The sequence below is a fragment of the Panulirus ornatus genome, chromosome 66 (genome assembly GCF_036320965.1).
Source record: "Panulirus ornatus isolate Po-2019 chromosome 66, ASM3632096v1, whole genome shotgun sequence".
Taxonomy (NCBI): domain Eukaryota; kingdom Metazoa; phylum Arthropoda; class Malacostraca; order Decapoda; family Palinuridae; genus Panulirus; species Panulirus ornatus.
In genome coordinates, this window is record NC_092289.1 from 16,196,197 (window position 1) to 16,213,108 (window position 16,912).

Consider the following 16,912-nt stretch of genomic DNA (forward strand, 5'->3'; position numbering starts at 1 on the left):
AGCACCAGTTAGATACAGAGTTATCAAAGTCAAGCAAGCACTGGCAATACTGCCTCAAGTTTTGTTTAAAAGAAACTTCTCCAACCTAATCTTTGTCAGCTTATGATGCTGAAAAAGCCAGTGTCCATAAGATCACCAATTATCCCTGTCATTACATGGCTCCCTTGCATACACCATTCCATGTACTCTTCCCCCACTTCTCTCCCTCCTGCACCCTTCCATAGTATTTCCCCATGTCACAAGTCTTCCTCTCATACCTACCCCTTTAATTGCACTATCATACTCTCACCATTTTGCATTTCTTCCACAAGCCCAAACCACATCAAAAGTATTGTTTCACACACTCTTTAATTCCACAATCCATTCCCTCTGCATCCCTTGCCATACCATATCTCTTTTACACCCGCTCATTACTTTCTTCATTCCATTTAGTCGTAGTTCATGCTCCTCTCAAGTGACTCATTTCCACAGCCTGAATTCTTGATCACTGTAACTCATCTCATGTCCACGTTTTGGCTGTAGAGGTCAGGTGTTGGGAGGCTATGCTGTTCCTTAATGTCCCTTAATCCTTTCTTCACTTCCATAAATTCATTCTCCACCTTGTCCAAAGACAGATCATCATATAATTCAGGATCATCAAATAATTTAGGCTCTAGCTAAAATCCACTCAGTTTCCTTCATAAAAACTCTTGAAAATGTGCTCTCATTTTCATGGCTGGGGAATGACTGACAATGAGCAGAAATCATTGCACATTACCATCTCACTCACCACTCAGCTTGGAGCATAGCCTGAGATTGAAGCAAAAACTTCAGTGCTTCAGTATCCATATAGTGGCATCTCTCAGCTCATGTAAATATCCATCTGAAGGCATTAAGAGGCTAAAAGGATGGTGTTTTCTTCAGTGAGCTCCATTCACAATGAGCTTGATTCCTGTCTGTGAGAGGTTGAAAGAGTGGCTGAAGACTTCTGTGGAGATGCTGGTATTTCGTTCTTGGAGCCACTGTTCTTGTGTAATGCAGTACTGCATGTTTGTTGTTGCTACTCTGGTGTTAGAGTGTTGTGTTGTGATTGTGAGGTTGTCTGCATATGAAAGATCCTTCATGATGAGGTTTGCTAGAGGTAATGGAAGGCCATAGAAAGAGACTGAAGGGGTTAGAGACTCAACTGCATAGTTTAAGGGTTTTAGAGGTGAAGCTGCTGTGAGTGACTGGCTAGTCATGAAATTGGCTAAGTACTTTCAGTCCTTGTTGTCAAGGGTAATGTAAAGTACCTTTCATACCTATGTAGTAGTATACGACCTGAACATGCTGGAGGGTGGAAGGCATGCAAGGGTTAGAGTGAATTGCTGTCAGTGGACTGAATTGGGGGACAGAAGCATATTGTAGAAATCATGGATAGGTCTGTAGGGCCTGGTTATGGATAGAGGGCTGTGGTTTCAGTGCACTCCATATGATAGTTAGAGAATGAGTGTGAGCACACGTGATCTGTCTTCATCTGTTCCTGGTGCTATTTCGCTAATGCAGGAAGCAGCAGACAAGTATAAAAGAAAAGAATCATATATGTGTGTGTGCATACTGACTCTGTGGGCACACCACAAGGATTATTGCGATTAATCTATGTGGACATCTTCCAATCACCACGGGACCTCACCCAGCACACCTGCCCTAAAGGAGAGATCTGCTCCTTAAGCTTTCCTAGCCACTATGCCTGATCATGAGTTGTATCCAAGTATTTTACACATTCACACCCTTTTTTGCACTACTAGGAAATGATGGCCCAATCATCATCTTCCAACTTCTGATGCATGCCTATGACATTAACCATGAGCAACAAGTGTGTCTTTCTTGAGGGTACCAAATACCCAACATTGAAAAGCACTACTTTATCAGATGCTTGAAAATGCACTCATTGCCACCACCTCCAGTGCACATCACTGCCATCCATAAAAGACTACTCAGAACATTAGATATGCAGCATCCACTCGCAAAAAATTCGCAAACTGCCTCGTCATAAGTGTCCAATAAACAACAGAAAATTTTCAGTCTCACTCTTCACAAATAAACCCTACTACTACACAGAACTCCAGCAACAAATTAAGCACCATGCAATTCCATGCTTATGGCATCACAATTTACTCAATCTGCTCCAAGAACACATCCACATAGCCCTCATCCAAGAAACCAGACTCGTATCTAAATCCTCCCTCCCACTTTTCTGCAACCACACAATCGTAAGAGAAAACAGACAAGGACAAAGATGAGGACTTATAACCCTTGTTCACCAAACCATACTATTCTCCAACACCATTGACACTGCAAAACACCACAGACAGTGACAACACTTTAGAAGTACAAGCCATAAGAGTAAAACTTCACAGTACTAACTACAATATAATCAACCTATCTCTTCCACATGCCCTTCCATGCATATACTTCCCACCTGTAAAACCTGACCAGCATACCTTACATTTATTTCTGTGGAGATTTCAGTGCCCACCATCACATCTGACTCAATTCTTTTGAGCAAGTTTCCCTAGTATTTAAAATGATAGATCAGTTGAACAATAAACAACTTGGGTTCAAAGGTTAAGAAAGTATAACTTACCATAGCACAAGGGTGAGTAAAAACAGTGGAAGTATTGTAAAGTTGACAGTATTATAAAAGAATCTACACAATATATTAGTCAACATAAAATATTATTCTTGCTGTTCTTTTATTTATTTTTTTTTTAGACAATCCCAGTGCTAAAGGTTTTGCTACTTAAGGATAGCAGCTACTGTTCATACATGCATGATAAATGGTGTACAATAATTTTGTCTTATAAAAGGAATTTTGTGGTCTTATTTTTGCAGAATACAAATTTCCCGATGAATTAATATGATATATATCAACAATGTCATAAGCTAAAGACTGAATTTAATATCTCAAATAAGTGTTTGTGACTTTAACTGCATAACATAGATATAAATTTGTTTTCAAGAATTATACCTTGCCTCGAGGGTCATAATCTCTATTTAATAATGGACAGTGACATAAGTGAAGAATATGGCAATCACCATATTCAAGTGCCAAGAGCTGACAGATCATAAAGCATTTGCACCATGTGTCCATTTCCTCCTCATCAGTGTGTGTGTAGCTGTGGAGAGAAATGCGTCCGACTATATCACAAACTTCTCTGTAATTGTGCAGCTGTCAAACATTTTTGCAGCCACTGTCTGTATATTTAACATTTATACGATACACCTGCCATTTTGCTGAAATATATAACTATTATTGCTTTAGAAATGATAATTATTTGCAACATCTCCGTTTTCATTTAAACCAAACTGCATGGAAATTGGGGTAAAAATTTATGAAATTTTTTTTTATGTTAAAATGAAACAGTTTAGACTTCCAATGCGTTTCTTTATATTAAATTCAGAAATACGACATTTTAGACTTCCAATGCGCTTCTTTATATTAAATTCAGAAATACGGTCTTGCCATTCCTTGTCATCATGGAAGAAACATAAAATTGATCCTTATTGCTCCATTTTATGGTATGCATTATATACATACCCTCGCTTAAGCCAAGTGCTCCTTTACTAGACAGTCCCAAAGGGAGGATGAACAGCTGGGTTGTCGGCATCCCAAACACCCAACCCATGTTCAAACCTGGGCAAACTTGAGGCAACTTTAAATGCAGAGCTGAAACAGACTTTTACCAATAATTCAATATCCAGTCTTGATATGTGGCTAAATGGATATACTATCATACATTAAGGTTAGGTGAGGACTTGACCTACTGCTTAAAACTAAAACCTTAGGACCTAACCTTAGTCCAGCCCGTAAGACCTGACCTAAAATTAGGATATCCTTAAAACTGTAAGACCTAACCTTGGCCCAACCTTTAAAACCTCACCTACGACTTAAAATTAGGACATCCTTAAAAATTTGGGACCTAACCTTAGTCCAGCTCTTAAGACCTCACCTAAAACCTAAATTGAGAATTTCCTTAAATATTCAGGACCTAACCTAAGTCCAAACCTTAAAAACCTAACCTAGGACCTAAAATGAGGACAATCAAATGATAAATACCCTTAACTCACAAACCTAACCCAAGACCAACCCTATGACCTGCCATGGCACCGGGTCCCGATTAACCCTATTATCATTCTTATGAAAAGTTTGTTTTCCATAAAGAAAAAAGGCAAATGAGAGACCAATTTGGACTAAACGACACCAAAGGCAGTTCCTAAAAGTATTATTTCTTGTAATACGCCGACTGAATTTGTAGTTACGGGCCATTGTTACTAAGAATCTGAGTTTCATTTCGTATTTATATAATCGTTTATTTTTATATACATATAATCGTTTATTTTTAACCGTGCTCTAGACCTGCACATTATTTACTAACAGCACTTGGAAAAAAATTAAAGCAACAGTCAAAACATGTTTAAAATTTTTAAACCCGATCAAATATGCAAAACAAACAGCCCTGCCATCTATAGGGATCCGTTTGAACGACTTTTGGCGGCAAATTTGAAATTTTCCCTCTATTGTGTAATTAAAAAAGGAAAAGAAAAGGAAAGGATAACGGGTAAGAAATTAAAAAAGGAAAAGAAAAGGGAAAAATAACCGGTAACAAATTAACATGAAATGATTGGACGAAGTTTTCAGTATGAAAAGGAGAGATTTGAAATGGCCAAGGTTGGTTTCTTGTTCATCTTAACCGTGAGGAGCAGCAGCTTATTCCATTTCACTCTTATCATTCCATTTCACGTTTCTTATCCCATTCCACATTACGTATTCCACACTTCTTATTCCATTCCACACTTCTTATTCCATTCCACACTTCGTATTCCATTCCGCACCGTATTCCACTCCACACATTCCATTCCACAGTTATTCCATTCCACATTACTTATTCCACACTTCTTATTCCATTCTACACTTCATATTCCATCCCACACTTCGTGTTCCATTCCACAGATTCTATTCCACACCTTATTCCATTCCACACATTTCATTCCACACTTATTCCATGTCTCTTATTCTATTCCACTTTTCTTATGCTATTCCTCTCTTCTAATTCCATACCACACTTCTTGTCCTTGTAGTCCATATGCAAATTTATAGTCCAAGGGGGAAAATTGCCATAAAAACTCATTTCATTGCACTTAATCGTGTTGATATCAAACAGAAATGTGTACTGGATCTATATAGAAAAATATGATGTATTTTATTTTCAGTTATGTAAATAATGATAATAATTTTTCTTTTCCTTTTTTGCTCACGTAGATAATTGAAGAGTACAGTTTAACAACCAGCTAAACTTCACCTGAAAGCGGACGCCCATGGAATCTAATAATTAACCTGACTGATGGATTTCAGTGGCAAAATGGATAATACATGATCCATATAGAAAGGTATATTGCAAATATGGATAATCAATATTGCAATGCAAGGTTTCACTCATTCCTTTGCAAATTGTGGTGCTACAGTACATGCCTTTGATGTGTTTTATATTTTTCCTGGCCCAGCTAAATCTCAGTGTCTAAAGAAGTGGTAAATATATATATATATATATATATATATATATATATATATATATATATATATATATATATATATATATTTTTTTTTTTTTTTTTTTTTTTTTTTTTTTTATACTTTGTCGCTGTCTCCCGCGTCTGCGAGGTAGCGCGAGGAAACAGACGAAAGAAACGGCCCAACCCCCATACACACGTACATACACACGTCCACACACGCAAATATACATACCTACACAGCTTTCCATGGTTTACCCCAGACGCTTCACATGCCTTGGTTCAATCCACTGACAGCACGTCAACCCCTGTATACCACATCGCTCCAATTCACTCTATTCCTTGCCCTCCTTTCACCCTCCTGCATGTTCAGGCCCCGATCACACAAAATCTTTTTCACTCCATCTTTCCACCTCCAATTTGGTCTCCCTCTTCTCCTCGTTCCCTCCACCTCCGACACATATATCCTCTTGGTCAATCTTTCCTCACTCATTCTCTCCATGTGCCCAAACCATTTCAAAACACCCTCTTCTGCTCTCTCAACCACGCTCTTTTTATTTCCGCACATCTCTCTTACCCTTACGTTACTTACTCGATCAAACCACCTCACACCACACATTGTCCTCAAACATCTCATTTCCAGCACATCCATCCTCCTGCGCACAACTCTATCCATAGCCCACGCCTCGCAACCATACAACATTGTTGGAACCACTATTCCTTCAAACATACCCATTTTTGCTTTCCGAGATAATGTTCTCGACTTCCACACATTTTTCAAGGCTCCCAAAATTTTCGCCCCCTCCCCCACCCTATGATCCACTTCCGCTTCCATGGTTCCATCCGCTGACAGATCCACTCCCAGATATCTAAAACACTTCACTTCCTCCAGTTTTTCTCCATTCAAACTCACCTCCCAATTGACTTGACCCTCAACCCTACTGTACCTAATAACCTTGCTCTTATTCACATTTACTCTTAACTTTCTTCTTCCACACACTTTACCAAACTCAGTCACCAGCTTCTGCAGTTTCTCACATGAATCAGCCACCAGCGCTGTATCATCAGCGAACAACAACTGACTCACTTCCCAAGCTCTCTCATCCCCAACAGACTTCATACTTGCCCCTCTTTCCAGGACTCTTGCATTTACCTCCCTAACAACCCCATCCATAAACAAATTAAACAACCATGGAGACATCACACTTTTCATCTATAATTTGCATTTCAAAGTTTAACAGTCATTTATTTCCCTGTACTGGGAAGGGCACAACCCCTCCATCATTTCTAGCTGTATTTAGCCTTGCAAAATATGGATATCATTGACAAAATAAGAAGGAAAAGATGGTACAAAATGTGTTTTTTTTTTCTTTTTAGCTTTTAATAATTCAACACTGAAATTCAAAGATTGAATTATCATGAGGCACTCATTTTTCTGCACATACCTAACGCATATAGTTATGTACTTTTCCAGCTATGAGTGAAGGTGAAAATGGGAGACCGAACTGGAGAAGGGCAGTGAAAAAAAAAAAAAAGGGGGAAAAAGGATTGCACAGGATGAATGAAAATGGACGGATGGTGTGGATATGGTGCACGGGATACAGTGAATTGGAATGATGAGTTTACGTGCTGGACTGGACTAGGCCATATAAAGCGGCCATGGAAAGGTATTTAGTGCCTGGTTGTATGTAGATAAGGGAGTTTGTTTCCGGTCATTTCACAGAAATATAGAACGTATGTGAACGAATGACGTAATTTCTTCGTCTGTGAGTGGCGCTACCTCGCTAATGCGGGAAACGGGCCTGAAGTGAAACATGAAGTTAAATGAAAGAGATGCAGGGGAAAAATATGATGAAAAGTATTTACGTACCTTGGTGGAAGTTTTATTGTTGGATGAACTGCCAGCCAGTCTGGTTGCAAATTAATTTGCGTGTGTCTGTGATTGTTTCATTTAATATGTTCTTGTTTATCGTTTGGTGAAGGGGATCCACTTTATCATTTAATGTGTTTTTGTTTATTGTTTGGTGATGAGTTCCACTTTATCATTTAATGTGTTTTTGTTTATTGTTTGGTGACGGGTTTCTAGTTTATCATTTAATGTGTTTTTGTTTATTGTTTGGTGACGGGGATCCACTTTATCATTTAATGTGTTCTTGTTTATTGTTTGGTGACGGGTTTCTAGTTTATCATTTAATGTGTTTTTGTTTATTGTTTGGTGACGGGTTTCTAGTTTATCATTTAATGTGTTTTTGTTTATTGTTTGGTGACGGATTTCTAGTTTATCATTTAATGTGTTTTTGTTTATTGTTTGGTGACGGGTTTCCAGTTTATCATTTAATGTGTTTTTGTTTATTGTTTGATGACGGGTTTCTAGTTTATCATTTAATGTGTTTTTGTTTATTGTTTGGTGACGGAGATCCACTTTATCATTTAATGTGTTCTAGTTCATTTATTGACTTGGCCATTATACCCACGACGCTAATCAAGCCATGTTTACGATGCACCGTCATCTTTAAGATGACGGTGCATCGTAAACATTCTTTTTTTTATTCTCTGTTGTTTCTCTTGTTATCAAAAACAGGAATTAACCTCTGATGCCTGTCATTGGCCGTCTTTGATAGACAACCTTCTTTTCGGGATATCATTCACTTATATTTAAACGGACCTTAGCTAGGTTCGGTGTTACCGGACTCCACCTAGGTTCGGTGTTACTGGACACCCAAAGTTGTAAGTCACCTTCCGCGAGGTTGTATCTGATCCCGGAGGTTTTACGCCATTGCCCTGCTACTGATTGGAGTGCTCTTGAACCTGCTGGAAGCCCCCGTGGAAAAAGGGGGTCCTGGGTTTATATGTTAATACCAGATTAGCTGGGTTCAGATATCTAATGGACGCTGGATCCTTTGGTAATTGTAGTACATTAACATGCATTAAAAGGTCCATTCTGCTTCTGGGGAATCAGTGAGTATGGACGTCTAAATTAGTGGTTGTTGGGAAGGATGGAGCCTAAATCAGTGGTTGTGGGGAAGGATGGAGCCTAAATTAGTGGTTGTTGGGAAGGATGGAGTCTAAATCAGTGGTTGTGGGGAAGGATGGAGCCTAAATTAGTGGTTGTTGGGAAGGATGGAGCCTAAATCAGTGGTTGTGGGGAAGGATGGAGCCTAAATTAGTGGTTGTGGGGAAGGATGGAGTCTAAATTAGTGGTTGTTGGGAAGGATGGAGCCTAAATTAGTGGTTGTGGGGAAGGATGGAGCCTAAATTAGTGGTTGTTGGGAAGGATGGAGCCTAAATTAGTGGTTGTTGGGAAGGATGGAGCCTAAATTAGTGGTTGTTGGGAAGGATGGAGCCTAAATTAGTGGTTGTGGGGAAGGATGGAGCCTAAATTAGTGGTTGTTGGGAAGGATGGAGCCTAAATTAGTGGTTGTTGGGAAGGATGGAGCCTAAATTAGTGGTTGTTGGGAAGGATGGAGCCTAAATTAGTGGTTGTGGGGAAGGATGGAGCCTAAATTAGTGGTTGTTGGGAAGGATGGAGCCTAAATTAGTGGTTGTGGGGAAGGATGGAGCCTAAATTAGTGGTTGTGGGGAAGGATGGAGCCTTAAAAAAAAAAGTCCCCTTCCGCTCAGGGAATCCCAGTAACTCTGTTTCCTAGGCGCTAGGAAAAGCGTCCCAAGCTATATACCGTCGAGTGCTAGGTACTATAAAGAGCCTCCTAAGCTATATACCGTCGATTGCTTAGGTACTATACAGAGCCTTCTAAGCTATATACTGTCGAGTGCTAGGTACTACAAAGAGCCTCCTTAGCTATATACTGTCGAATACTTCTTAGATTTTGCCATCAAGCATGGCTGAGGGAGCTGCTAGCGACCACAGCAAGTCTTCTCACTTGATTAGCAACACAGTCTATCGCCACGCTTACAGTAATCGATGTTAATCTTGGCCTCGTCTATCGATGTTTTCTTTTTCTTTTTAGCTGATTATCTGAGGATCTAATCCCATGCAGATTTCTTATTTTACAATGAAATACACTGAATTAACATCTTACCGTTCTCTGTGAATTTTACCTCAATTTTCTTGGTGTGTTCCACGGTACTAGAGACTTAATTACTCCCTTTCGTCCTAGGACGCTATTAAATTAATACCTTTTTAGGAAATTATAGAAATGAAACAATATGTCCTCAGGGTCATATATAGACATTTTGCTAGATACTTTTTGGTCTCCCTTGATTTTCTTCTCGTGGCGGTTTATTGACAATTCAGTACAGAAGAAAGGCTTTGATCTGACTGGTAAAATGTCTCTTGAATTCTCTCTAGCTTATAACTTTCTCAGAGAGAGAGAGAGAGAGAGAGAGAGAGAGAGAGAGAGAGAGAGAGAGAGAGAGAGAGATAATAGTAAGGTCGAATATTCATTTGTGTTGCAGTAGGGGTGTGGTGCCCCATGGCAGTAGGCAGCCAGTTATTTGAGAAAAATGTTCATATATCATTAATCTTAAAATTTCTGTTGTATATTTTGGAGCAGTCTCGCCCAGCATTTACCCAAAAAACAAAAACAAAAAATAAAAAAATGTATTTGGTAATTAATACAGATGGAGAAATAACGAACACATAGGGCATATAATGATGTGTATGTAGGCCATAGTAACTGGAAGATGTGTAGTGTAAAGGCTAGATATTTTGACTGAATGAAGGAGTAAGTTTGAAGAAGTTGATGGGAATGAAAAATTCTGAAAAGACGTTTCATTTCGGTCTCGTTCAAGACGGTATTCTGTATTCAGTCTCAGGAAACAGTTCACATTCTCAGCAGGAACTCGAAAAAAAGAAAGACAAACTTATTTTCAAGAGTGTCATTGGCAATGAGAGTAAACAATCGTTCTTTTTAAATTCGGTTTGATAAATTCAGCCTCTTTTTATTCGTTGAATGTGGATGCTTCCAGAGTCGAATAGTCCGCGCCAAACTGCACACGTAAAGATGCCGAGACTTGTATATTTTCTCACCTTCTTTCGTCTCATATTCTACATACTCTAGGGAAAATTTCCACTCCATGGAGAATAGAAAAACTGAGATATTTCCATTACCTCTTCTTCAATGAGCCTTTGGTACGAAATAGGAATTTCGTCTACCCTCAATAGAGTTAAAACAGGATATAAAACTGGCAACAATCTGGCCTGCGTAGCCAAGCGTGGGCTCATCCCCGAGATGGGGTTGCGTCGACTCCTTTAGCAATACCATTTATCACAACCAACCCTCGTTCAAACCCCTACGAACCACTGAATGAACCTTAGAACTATCACATTATCGTTAAAAAATTAACATTCAGGGGGAGAAAGATGGCTCGTTGTGGGTGTATATATGCCATAAATGTTGTGGTGTGGTGAGGAAGGCTCGCTCGCTACGGGTCATGGTGGGCGATCGGCAAGGAAGAGAGCGCGAGTCAGGGCTGCTGTGAGCTGGACGTAGGAGCTCTTTGTTCTCCCCCCCAAGCGTTCTCTTTAAGAACAATACGTGGTGTTCCGTCTCTGTGCCATGGTTCTCAGCACCCGGGTGTCGTAGGGTGTGTGCCGGGGCCCATAGATGCGGTTGAAAAGTGGCAGCTTCGGCGTGGAACGCGAATTTATGATTAAAATCGTGATGGTGAAATGTAAATGGAGTGTAGACTCTTAAGCTAAGTATCCTGTTCGTGAGGACAGGAGCCGTCAACATTGGGCCCGCGTCGATCTGTTACCTGTGGAATAGCTGGCAGATTCTTGGGCCATCATGCCTGCTGTAAATGGGACGGTAAGTAACAGTTGTTCATCATGTCTACGTAGCGTGGTTACTAAGGCTTCCTCTTACTTCCTCTCACTGCTTGACATCATTCCTGACCTCTGTCTCTCTCGAATATGGCATTACTCTCACCTTAACATTGACCGTCAGATGAAACTGAGAAGAATGATATGGGGAAAAAATTATCTGCGGCTAGCGGTTATTTTTTCCCCCCGATTCCCAAGGTAAAAATCTAGTCATGGCAGGCATGATTTTTAGGGATGTAAAGTTTAAAGAAAGTAGATTTGATAGAAGTGTTCCTTTTAGTGATCTCATAATAGCAAGAGGTGTAGGGATGGCTGGCTCTCATGTGGGAGGAAGGAGGGAAAACTTTAAATTTTAGTCTTACGCAAAAACCCAAACCCACCAGCACCAGCCCTCCTCCTCCTTCCCTCAGGAAGCATCGCTTGGGTGTCATAAATATTGTGCCGGTTTGATTGTCAATTGTGCAGATGGCAGCCTTTTTTTTTTCTTCTAATAGTTGCGGGCAATTGGGAGTTGGGGGGAAGAAAAAACACACGAGTGGACGTCCCCATGACGTGCACGAGGCCTCGAGCACCAGGTCTCCATACCTAGCCATCCGCAATAGGTGCATTTGTAGCGTCTGACATTAAGCCTGGGCTGCCGGGAGGTGGTATGGTGGTCTGAAAACCCATGAAGACATGTGAGGGAAGGGTCGTGCTGGATGGCAACGCGGGAGGTCACGTGACCGTGGCGGCGGCTGGGGATTGGCTGACCGAGGCTGGCGGCCAGGATTCAACTGGGTCATTACGCGGGAACCAGTATAGATAGTTCGTCGTCGTGTTCACAGACTTGGGATAATAATCCCGGTATATAGTGTGTCTCGTCGTGTCCATAGACTTGGGATAATAATCCCAGTATATAGTGTGTCCCGTCGTGTCCATAGACTTGGGATAATAATCATCTGTTGTGTGCTGATGGTGGGGGTTCTGTGAGAGAAAAAGAGGGAGGAGGAATGTTTATTATGTATTTTTAGGACTGTATCATAGTCTACTGACATTGGAGTCAGACAAAGCCTCTTTTTGAGTGATGGTTGCAAGGAAATACAGTGGTTCTTTTTTACCAAGCGATAAAATGTTGTTCGAGCTGCCATTAAGGGTAAGTTGATGACCAACAACCCAACTATTTTTTTTTTTTGCTAGTGGTTGTGCTTGTATGTGTATGACATAACACACCTCAGTACCAAGCTGTTGTCATGTGTGGTTGTGATTGTTGTATGTGAAATAGGCAGACAGATTAATGGTTACCTTAAGGGACGACCTTAATAGTAAACCCGTGCGTTTACCAAGTTCTTAACGATTTTGGATCCCTATTCATATTTACAATTGACATCTGTTGCGTGCTGTGGTTGGTGAAATTTTGTTTAATCTCAAGTTTAGATTAGAATGATTTTGTTATTATGCCTGTTAGCCTGGTTTTGTCAGTTGGAAAGAAAGTAGGAGCTGCCTGGAATGGGCCTAATGATCTGTGGTTGTTACCTCATTCACTTGTATCATTGCTTTTGTCCTGATTTGTAAGAAAGTAGTATTTCATCTACGCAGTGCTGATAGCTTTAGATATTGTTATATTTGAAGAACGCAAGGCATAATACTGTGTGCCGTCAGCATCACATCTTGAAGTAAAACTGTTGAATTTATGTGTTAGACTAGATAGTGACATGTAAAGCTAGTTGTGTTCTTTAGATAAGCAGGCTGTGCAATGGTGCGTTTGATAAAAAGTAAGATTTGAGCTATAGTGGATAAAAATGATGGCAGCTGCTATGTAAGGCCAGAAATCCCAAGAACTTTTGGGATTATATAAACACAAAAAGAAGAAAGCAAAGGCACGATGACAGAAGAACAGGTCGTGCTGATAGTGACAGACCTAAGGCACTTTTTTTTGTGGACTTTCTAACATTGGTCTTTCAAGCAGATGCAGATGACACATCAGGTGTTAAAGTAGAATAAGTTCCAGCTCAGGATGATGCGGTAAATGAGTGATTTTGTTGATATGACGCTCAGCTCCTTGAAAACAGACATGTTCATGTTTTGTTGCAGTCATCTAGAGGATTTTGAAGGAATGTAAGATATCCTTGTCCTTAACCTTTGGATGCCAGACGCTTCAACCCCTACTGAAAATTCAGCACCACCTTTTGTTGCTGATGCCTTGCTAATAATTGTTCATGTTCCACTGTCTCCATTACTTTTGATGATGTGGGCATAGTTTAAGTAAGACTTCTGTTGATATATGTTGTGCAAACAGAATCATCTTGGCCAGTGTCAGTCTTGGCCCACTGTTCTTATTAATGTGATTGGGGGATGGTGTGAAGATGATTAATGGCTCATTAGATTTATTCAACTTCATTGGTCACCACATACACAAACACATAAACCTATATTTCAATTAAGACCTGGCCTTGATGTGGAACTTTGTCCGTGACTGTAGTGTTCAAATTGTTTTAAGATTTATCTAGCTTAGACAAAGCATACATGGAAACATACACAAAAACTAATTATCTCTTTGTCAGTCTCAGCCAATCCATATTTATTAATACAGTTTTGTAGCTTGATAATGAGACAAATTAATGAATTTTAATGCCCACTCAAAGTTATAGAATTTGCAAACAAGTGAAATGATAGCCAGATGATGTAGTTAGTAAGTGATGACCATTGAGAACTGATAATAGATAGAACTTGCGTATTATGTAAATGAATTTTAGTACTGTACATATTCATTTATATAAGGTTTATTCAGTTTCAGTAATTACTAAGCAGTACTTATATTGATAATAGGAATGGATGTTTCATTCACTAACATGTTATGGTGTCGCATTCAGATATGTGTGACAGCAGTTTATACGCTAACACACAATGGTGGCTCTTTTTCTGGAAAGTTTTCAATCCATCATATGATCTGTGAATGCCCATCTTGATTGGTCTCCATTGCTTCTCAAGATGTGTATTAGTTTCATGATGACTTGTCATGGGATTGTTATATACACACGTATTATCATTGTTGTTTTATTGTAGTATTCGTTTCATTTGGATTTCTTCTCAGTGCAGACCCAAGTTGGAATGACCCTTCCTTTCAGTGAAAAGATTAAAATCAGCATGATGCTTTGCAGATAAGAGTTAGATATATTGGGGAGTGTTCCAAAGTGGAAACAAAGTGATTGTCACTCATGAAACTGGAGGGGGATTTGGAAAAAAAAAATCTGCACAAGCTCTAGATTTCTCGAAATAAATGAACAGTTTTTTAAACACTATGACTAGGTCAAGGGAGTGCATGTTGCAATGGATAAGGTTTTTAGAAACTGAGAATAGAAGATATGAAAAAGATGACTAGATAAGGAGACAGGTGAATTAAGTTATACCAAAAAAGATTTAAGAAGTTATGATTACCAATGTTAACTAACAGAAGAGCTAGAGGGATCAGATTTAAGTATATGAATTGCTATTTAGCATTTATGATCAATATATCCCAAACATTTTGAACCTGCTGTCCGACTGTATGACCAGAGTGGGAAATCAGGGACATAATTTTAGCTACATCGTCAGTAGTTGAATAAAAGTTTTGAAATATTTTTAGTGTGAGCTCCAAAAAAAGAATAATTTGCCTGCTGCGGTGATTGCAGGTCCATCCTCCAATAGAGTCAAAAAATCAATTGGACAGGTATTGGGGCAGAGAGCAAATGCGCTATGTCTTTAGAGCACAAACTCCAGGCATGTGGTTGACATGTACAACGTTGATCAAATATTTCCGGATAAAATGCAAAGCTTTTTATAGCTTTTTTTTTTTTTTTTTTTATACTTTGTCGCTGTCTCCCGCGTTTGCGAGGTAGCGCAAGGAAACAGACGAAAGAAATGGCCCAACCCCCCCCCATACACATGTACATACACACGTCCACACACGCAAATATACATACCTACACAGCTTTCCATGGTTTACCCCAGACGCTTCACATGCCTTGCTTCAATCCACTGACAGCACGTCAAGCCCTGTATACCACATGACTCCAATTCACTCTATTTCTTGCCCTCCTTTCACCCTCCTGCATGTTCAGGCCCCGATCACACAAAATCTTTTTCACTCCATCTTTCCACCTCCAATTTGGTCTCCCTCTTCTCCTCGTTCTCTCCACCTCCGACACATATATCCTCTTGGTCAGTCTCTCCTCACTCATTCTCTCCATGTGCCCAAACCATTTCAAAACACCCTCTTCTGCTCTCTCAACCACGCTCTTTTTATTTCCACACATCTCTCTTACCCTTACGTTACTTACTCGATCAAACCACCTCACACCACACATTGTCCTCAAACATCTCATTTCCAGCACATCCATCCTCCTGCGCACATCTCTATCCATAGCCCACGCCTCGCAACCATACAGCATTGTTGGAACCACTATTCCCTCAAACATACCCATTTTTGCTTTCCGAGATAATGTTCTCGACTTCCACACATTTTTCAAGGCTCCCAAAATTTTCGCCCCCTCCCCCACCCTATGATCCACTTCCGCTTCCATGGTTCCATCCGCTGACAGATCCACTCCCAGATATCTAAAACACTTCACTTCCTCCAGTTTTTCTCCATTCAAACTCACCTCCCAATTGACTTGACCCTCACCCCTACTGTACCTAATAACCTTGCTCTTATTCACATTTACTCTCAACTTTCTTCTTCCACACACTTTACCAAACTCAGTCACCAGCTTCTGCAGTTTCTCACATGAATCAGCCACCAGCGCTGTATCATCAGCGAACAACAATTGACTCACTTCCCAAGCTCTCTCATCCCCAACAGACTTCATACTTGCCCCTCTTTCCAGGACTCTTGCATTTACCTCCCTTACAACCCCATCCATAAACAAATTAAACAACCATGGAGACATCACACACCCCTGCCGCAAACCTACATTCACTGAGAACCAATCACTTTCCTCTCTTCCTACACGTACACATGCCTTACATCCTCGATAAAAACTTTTCACTGCTTCTAACAACTTGCCTCCCACACCATATATTCTTAATACCTTCCACAGAGCATCTCTATCAACTCTATCATATGCCTTCTCCAGATCCATAAATGCTACATACAAATCCATTTGCTTTTCTAAGTATTTCTCACATACATTCTTCAAAGCAAACACCTGATCCACACATCCTCTACCACTTCTGAAACCGCACTGCTCTTCCCCAATCTGATGCTCTGTACATGCCTTCACCCTCTCAATCAATACCCTCCCATATAATTTACCAGGAATACTCAACAAACTTATACCTCTGTAATTTGAGCACTCACTCTTATCCCCTTTGCCTTTGTACAATGGCACTATGCACGCATTCCGCCAATCCTCAGGCACCTCACCATGAGTCATACATACATTAAATAACCTTACCAACCAGTCAACAATACAGTCACCCCCTTTCTTAATAAATTCCACTGCAATACCATCCAAACCTGCTGCCTTGCCGGCTTTCATCTTCCGCAAAGCTTTTACTACCTCTTCTCTGTTTACCAAATCATTTTCCCTAACCCTCTCACTTTGCACACCACCTCGACCAAAACACCCTATATCTGCCACT

The 16,912-nt window shown here is 40.1% G+C and overlaps 1 protein-coding gene across 2 annotated transcripts in view; it reads left to right on the forward strand.

The window, feature by feature from the left end:
• Nucleotides 1-10,697: 10,697 nt before the first annotated feature.
• Top2 (topoisomerase 2) overlaps nt 10,698-16,912 on the forward strand; it is a 151,045-nt gene continuing 144,830 nt past the window's right edge. For both annotated transcript variants that reach the window (XM_071658510.1, XM_071658511.1), the window contains exon 1: nt 10,698-11,300. In XM_071658510.1, the coding sequence (XP_071514611.1) occupies nt 11,280-11,300 (21 nt within the window). In that variant the 5' untranslated portion in view covers nt 10,698-11,279. The remainder of the gene's footprint in view (nt 11,301-16,912) is intronic.